The sequence below is a fragment of the Trematomus bernacchii genome, unplaced genomic scaffold (genome assembly GCF_902827165.1).
Source record: "Trematomus bernacchii unplaced genomic scaffold, fTreBer1.1, whole genome shotgun sequence".
Classification (NCBI taxonomy): Eukaryota; Metazoa; Chordata; class Actinopteri; order Perciformes; family Nototheniidae; genus Trematomus; species Trematomus bernacchii.
The window spans coordinates 918,464-925,983 of record NW_022987727.1 but is presented as its reverse complement, the minus strand read 5'-3'; the positions used below and the strand labels follow the sequence as shown (position 1 = coordinate 925,983).

Genomic DNA, 7,520 nt, shown 5'->3' with positions numbered 1-7,520 from the left:
ATGACTGGTGAAGAGGAGAATGGGATTGAGCATCTCCAGATGGAGGCAGGGCAGCAGAGGGAGCATCAAGGAGCCGATTTTAGGATGCTGGAGGCCAGACAAAGGAGAGGTGTCTGGTGGATGAGGAAGCACGCAAACGCAGTGGAAGCCAGTGCCTATAGAATAGTATGAAACGTTACTATTGACACATTAATGTATATCTTCCATGTGGGCAGTTTGTTTAAACATATTACACCTCTGTTGTATGTTGCTTTGCTCCTTTGTTGAATAATTTGAGTGACTTGAGTAATTGCAGGCAGGGCTGGGGGAGCCTCTGACGGGCTGGAAGAAGCGCGGGAAAGGAGAGAATGAGACCAGCACCCTCATGACTGAACTGAAGGAGCTCCATGATGAGAAGCAACGACTGATGGATCAAGGGAATGCAGGAGAGGGAGAGGAGGAGGAAGAAGAAGAAGAAGATGATGATGATGATGACGATGATGATGATGACGATGATGATGATGACGATGATGACGATGATGATGAGGAGGTTTGATTTTGTATTAATTATATTGTTTTGCTTTTGCCCTTTGAATAATCCATGAAAATTGTTTTCTTGCTGTAATTTCTTTCTTAAATCTTCTGCATCAGGAAGAAGAAGAAGAGGAGGAGGAAGAAGAAGAGGAGGAAGAAGAAGAAGAAGAAGAAGAGGCAACGGAGATCCCCAGCAATCAAACAGAAACATACTCCACTTTTACAGAGTCTCCTCTTAGAGAGTGTCAGACTGCTGACAGAGAAATCAGCTGCAGGGGCGTCGGCTTGACTCACCTGCCAATCATCCACAATCTGCTGGCCACCAATCTGGACATGGCAGGTGTGTGTGTGTGTGTGTGTGTGTGTGTGTGTGTGTGTGTGTGTGTGTGTGTGTGTGTGTGTGTGTGTGTGTGTGTGTTTGTGTTTTTGATGGATGGTACAGAATAGAAGTGGACTCTCTAAAAAGTAAAAGAGCTGTGATATTGATTACATATAAAATGGTTAATTATTAAATAATATTATTTATTAAGGAGTCCAGTTGCTCTAAGTACAACGTTGATGCCATTAGCCATTTTATTTTATCTTTTGAAAAATCACTTCAATCAGTAATACAAATGATTTAGCAAGAAACAAATAATTAATATTAAGCTAGAATAACAAAGTTCACTGAAGTTATTTAAAATACATCAAAACAAAATGTTGTGCACAGATTAATCTACATGACATGACCTGTGAGAGAGTTGAGTGTGAGATGTCGTATACAACCACTACATGTGCCACATATATCTTACTATGTGATTTGTCTTTAAAGAGAACAACATCAGAATCATCACTCCACAAGATTTCTCTGGCGTGCCGAACCTGGACACGCTGGACCTGAGTAAAAACAAACTGGATGATGAGTCGCTGAGCAGTAACCCGCTGTCTGTGAGTAACACCTCTCTTATTCACTGTCATTTTCCACAATCCAGTCTTATACTCATCTGCCAACACATCACATCTATAAAGCGTGTATGTCTAATCATGCTTGAATAAGAAATCTCACTTGCTACATTATGGTGCTACTGGGTGATACCTGCTCTTGCTTAACAGCTATTTTCTGAATTGTATGAGTTATAGTTTTGTGTCAAATTGATGTCGCCAAACTTCTGCAGTGCTATCAGTCTCAAATCTGTTGTATCAGACCTGAAGCACCAGTCCAGCCTGCTTTACCTTCTGCTATGGGAGTGTTACAACTGTAGTTTTTCCATTGAATGAACAAACTTACTGTCTTCAACTAAGGGAGTGTTACACATTTAAAAAATAGGAGAGGCATAGCCCATAGGTAAACAACCAGTCATGTTCAATGTAGGTACTCAGTTCGTGTTTTAGTTTTCTTCATGAAGCTACTTAGGTGGTAATCAAATCAATCAACACTTTTCTGATTGCCAAGTGCCTGAAAAAGTTTATTTTATGCCAAGATAGGGAACATAAATGTCACATTTTTATTTACAAATAGCTTAAATTATATTTTAAAAGCTATATTTTAAGCAAAACTGCAGTTTTTACGTTGACATTTCCACTAGGGGTTAGATTCACAGATTCAATCAACATTATTTTAGACACAGAAGTTAACATGTATTTAATGTGAACCACCAACATGGATATAAAGCAGAAAAACACAATATTAAAAAGAACGGCCGCTGCAGTAAAGCTCTGCAGCAGTTATTTTCCTTTCATAGGTGGCAAAGGTAGAATTGTTCTGATAATGACACAAAAAGCTCCCTCTTGTGGAGAATCTGCATTTTGCTAAACGTGAATGAACGACTTTCTGAGTAACAAAACAGTAAAAAGTTAACTTTGCATCTAATTAAAACAAAAAGCAGGCTGTATCCTGTATCATTACAGTAATAAAAGAGCACGGAAAATTGCATTAATCCTTTTCTAAGAATAACCTCGGGTCTAACCTCTAAATGACCACAGGCCGAGCTCAGATCCTGACCACACCGAGGCAGCCCACCACACTCTGACCAATCATCTCACGCTAACATCAGCGCACTCTCACAGCATTGGCTGGACAGACCTGTTGGGAAACAGCTGCAGCCAATAATGTGGAGAATAAAAGCAAATTATTTTTGGATGAAATCCTTTTTTCTTCTTGATTTTTCTGCTCACGTAACAGTAATGACAGAGGACTGATGGACTGGCTTGAGGGATGCTGCAAAAAGATTCAGTCCACTGCTTTTAGTTGACACACATCTACCACAGTGGCTTTCACTGAGGAGCCACACAGAGCGGCTTTACTAAAAATACAACATGATAGATGACATAAAAGAGATTCACAGATTTGGTCTGTGTCTGTGAACTCTGTGATTGTGTCCTTCTCGGCAAATCGGGATAGAAAATTATATATATATATAAGTATATATTTTGTTTGTTTTTCTTTCTGACCCCTTTTTTTTTTATGCAGGACTTGACCTTTCTGAAGAAGCTGAACCTAGATGGCAACAAGCTAACCAGGATCCCAGCGCTGCCTCCATCTCTGGAGCAGCTCAGGATCAACAACAACCAGCTCAGTACACTCACCCCTCACTGTTTCAAAGGTAGAGGATTGGTGTGTCTCTTTAAATGGAACAGGAACATATTTGATGACAATAATATAACTTAATATTCCTCTCTAGGTTTGACAAACCTGTTGATTCTGGAGCTGGAGGAAAACTTCCTCCATGAAGGCAGTGTGTCGCCGCTTACTTTCAGGCCACTACAGGGACTTCTGGACCTCCAGTTGGACAACAACCGCTTCCGTTCCCTTCCTCTGGGCCTTCCTCCCTCTCTGCAGGTGCAATAATATCACTTAACTGTAAATCCTCCTTAAAATATGTTAGGATTAGCCAAACGAGGCACCTGGGATTAAGACTTGTGCTCATGGTAGAAATTGACACGGGAATAACTGTCCCAAATGACACATCCTTGTCATTCTGTGTGTTCTTTATTGTAGGAGCTGGAGATAAATGAAAATCAGATTGAGGAGGTGACCAAGGAGGCACTGAGAGGCTGTGTCCATCTGAGAGTGCTGGACATGAGTCACAACCTGCTGCATGAGCAAGGCATCGCTACCAAGGCCTGGTCCAGTCTCAAGTACGTCTGTCCATCCTGAGCTTTTGATTTCTAACAATAATGCTCTGCAGTTTCTCCATCAGCCACAAGAGGGTGCACTGGTGTTGTTTGGGATTCACTTCATAACTCTTTTGTTATCAATGTTGTTGTCTAAGCAGTTATCAGTGAATGGGTTTATTAGTTAAAAGATTTAAAATAACAATTTCCATCATAAAAAAAACATTTTTATTTAAATTTCCAGTTTTAACACGCGTACAGGAGACATCTACAATAATTCCCCTGCCCCTCCCTCTCCACCCCACACTCAGAGATCATCTAGATATATATATAATTTAAAAAATAAAGTAGATTACACACTGCTACATCAAAGAGAAAACAACACTACACAAAAAACAGGTAATGACAATAAGTAGTCTGCAAGACTGTGGAAAACCGACAAACAGCTTCAGCATTGTACTATTGTCCTACAATAAAATACAAAATAGGCTAAAACAGATTTAAGCCAAGGGTTATCCCCGTTTTTTACACTGGTTAGATCATTAAAGTATATCAGTTATTTAAATTCCTACAACTTGGGATGTAAAAATGATCATGATCAGTACTTATGATTTATTTGGCTGAGGTTTTGACTGGGTTCACATTTGAAGAAATACTTATTGCCTATACTCTTCTTTCCCCCCCCCCTGTAAAATAGAATGGACACACACACACACACACACACACACACACACACACACACACACACACACACACACACACACACACACACACACACACACACACACACACGCACGCACGCACATCACAGAAGTTATGACAGCTGACCTTGTGTACTCGGATGAGCAGGCGTGTGAGGGAGAGCTTGAGGGCAACTGTGTGTCTGTTTGTGTATGTATGTCTCAATGTGTGTCTATGGTGGTGTGTGTGTCTGTTGTTTAAATATAGTGAATTCCTGTGGGTTTTTCTCTTTGCTCCCTGGGATCCTTGTGAACCACAGGGAAAAGCTTCAGGGAAAAGTGAGTGAAAAAAGAAAATTGTTAAAGAAAGACAGGAACTGGAGAGACTTGTGCAGACTGGAAGATTTATTTAAAATAAAACATGTGAAATTGGGAGAATATATTTAGAGGAAGTTTAGCTGAAGAAAGAATGAGATCTGGAACACAAATGGATACAGTAAAAGACCATACCAGAGAGATGATGTGACTAGGCAGCACTCTGAACCTTCACTTGACTTGTGACTCTAATGTATTTGACATCTGACATTTGACCTCATTAGTCCTACCATTGTCTCTGCAGGCTTAAGAGCTGGTCATTAATTTAAAAAGCTTCCCTGAGCAGAGACAAGAGAGTAGGAACAGATGTAACTTGACCTGAACTCCAATGACACAGCAGGAGCAGAAACTTTAAAGGGCAAAGGTCATTACCTGAGTGGCATTAAACCATATTCCTCCCTGTGGTTGGATAATATTTCATTATGCACACATAATGATTACATCCAGGAATAAAAGCTTGTGGAGAATGTATTCAGCTCTGCAGAAGTGCGAAGAGAAATATACAGAGAGCGATTAAAACGCAATGGGAAGTAAATTGTTAAAGATAAAATAAACTGCAGTGTGCTGGTTCTGGTTAGAGGGGCGCCTCTGTTCCATGTCACACACTCACTCAGTGTTATTGTTGCCTCCTGATGGGGTTCAGGGATTGGACCCGTGCAGCGGAGGTATCCGTGGAGGTTGCCTGATGTTGATCTGGAGAGTGCAGTTTGTACCTGGGATTAGTTTCAGGCAGGATGGGCTGACTGTCAGCATCTCAGCTCATTATCTGCCTTTTTAACACATCTCATCTATGGTCAGTACTGGGTTTGAATGCATTTATTATAGCAGAAGTGTTCCGATGTTCTATTTCTGAGATCCCTTTTTTTAAACTCAGTAAATGAATCCCAGTTCTGTCTTAAGTTTGTGTTCCTCTGTGTGTTTACAAAGGCTTCCAGTGTGTGACCATGGTGTAAGAATATGCACTTGCTTAACAACTAGTGGTGGGAATAATTACAGTCAGATAATGCCGTACAATTTGTAGGTTCTTATACTTGAGTATCACCATTATATAGTTCTTTAACTCCACAGCTTTTTAAGGAATATTATTATATTTTTCTTCTTCACTTGAGCTTTAGTTTGAAAGTTACTTTGATATGGCCATTTTACAAAAAAGATATACATTATAATATATACTAGATTTGAACTGAAAAAAACAACAAAAAAATGGTGGCATTGGTAATAATTAAACTATAATTATTGTATGAGTTGAAATAAGATGAAATAAGATAAACAACGTAAAAAAAGTATAAAAAAACAAAATGTGTGAACAGATTGAATATCAAATCAATATGTTTGCAGATATAATATATAATAGTGCACAGATATAAAATATTATTGATACATAAATAGATTAAATAGTTGTTAAATTATTAGTAGATTGAACATTTACAAATCTTCAATCTACTGGGAACATTTAAGTTGGTTAAAATCAGTTTCACCTCGATAGACTACAACATGGAAATATGAATTACATATCAAAAAGTTATTAATAATCATTAAATCTCACAATATACGTTAATTTAGCTCTCGCGGACCATTTTGATCGTAAGAAGAGTACTTTCAGTTTTAATACTTTAAGTAAGTTTTGCTGATAATATATCTGTACTCTATGATGCCACCTTTAGGGAACAACTAGCACATGTAAAAACACACACACAGACGCAGACACAGATAAGGCTGTTTGCCATCTTCTCCCGGCTCTTTATGAATCCTCTCATGAAAGCTGCATAAAAATTGCTCCAAAATTGTAACGTCATGGGTAATATGTTTTCAATTGCAGTTTTTATTAACGCTGTCAAACATTTTTATTGGTAAGATTTTCACAATGTTGATTGTCTTAAATGACGTAATACTTTATTATGTTCTACAGCTCAATATAATAGACTTGTAAATGTGTCATCAGCTTTAAAGTTATCTAGTAAAACTTGACCACAGTATTAATTAAAAAGTGACACAGAGGTGATGTCTTATCTAATTTTATTTTGAGTTAAAACAGATTGTGGTGTTGGCTGATCAGATGATAACTTCAACTGTTAGTTATGTTTCTATTAGTTCTGTCATTTTGACAGCGAGGACCTTTGTGTATATGTATCATCGCTGATGCCTCAGACCGACTGCATGTAAGCACAGGTTCTGGCCACAAAGATGCTTGTTATGTTATAAACTTGACAGGACTCGTAACCAAAGCTATTTTATCTTCGCACCATCACAAATTGGATTCTTAAAAAGCTTGGACAAATGGAGAAACAATAAGCTCATAATCACACACAACCACTAAAAAAAGAAAACTATCCAAAGTGAAAACCCTTTGAGTTTGATTTAGGTTTTGTAGTACTTTAAATTGGTTCCTCTTTGGTTACAAACAACATGGCAGAGTTTTCAGTCTGAAAAAGTATGTAGACCACATACAAATACTTACATTAGATGGGCAGTCCTCATTGTGTTCCAATGCAGTAAATCATTAAAGTAATGTTCTGTTTAAATAAATCCATATGTTCTTTTTGGTGTACTCCTGTGTATCAGCTTACCAGTATGTTCATAATTAGGTGCACACAGAAGCCTGCTCTGTAATGACTTGATGTAGCTGAAGGCATGTCGGCTATCATCCATCCATCAATTCTTTATTTTCAAAGCCGAGCCTTGTTCTCTTTATCCTGCATGGCACAGTTACTCTGCCGGATACATTACCTTCTCTAGATAGGTTGCCAAAGTGTGTAATCCGGCTTGTGTAGTGCTGGCAGGTTGGACTCAGATGGAAGTGTGTAAATAAGTAGTGTAGTGTACTCCTGCTTCTTTATTGTGCTGGTTCCCATTAGAACC

At 38.6% G+C, this 7,520-nt stretch overlaps 1 protein-coding gene across 1 annotated transcript in view; it reads left to right on the top strand.

The window, feature by feature from the left end:
• Window positions 1–7,520, top strand: part of si:dkey-32e6.6 (extracellular matrix protein 2) — an 11,581-nt gene continuing 4,061 nt past the window's right edge. The window contains exons 1-7 of the mRNA XM_034145117.1: window positions 1–165; window positions 296–421; window positions 631–853; window positions 1,325–1,440; window positions 2,963–3,095; window positions 3,174–3,331; window positions 3,491–3,630. Of these exons, the coding sequence (XP_034001008.1) occupies window positions 1–165; window positions 296–421; window positions 631–853; window positions 1,325–1,440; window positions 2,963–3,095; window positions 3,174–3,331; window positions 3,491–3,630 (1,061 nt within the window). The remainder of the gene's footprint in view (window positions 166–295; window positions 422–630; window positions 854–1,324; window positions 1,441–2,962; window positions 3,096–3,173; window positions 3,332–3,490; window positions 3,631–7,520) is intronic.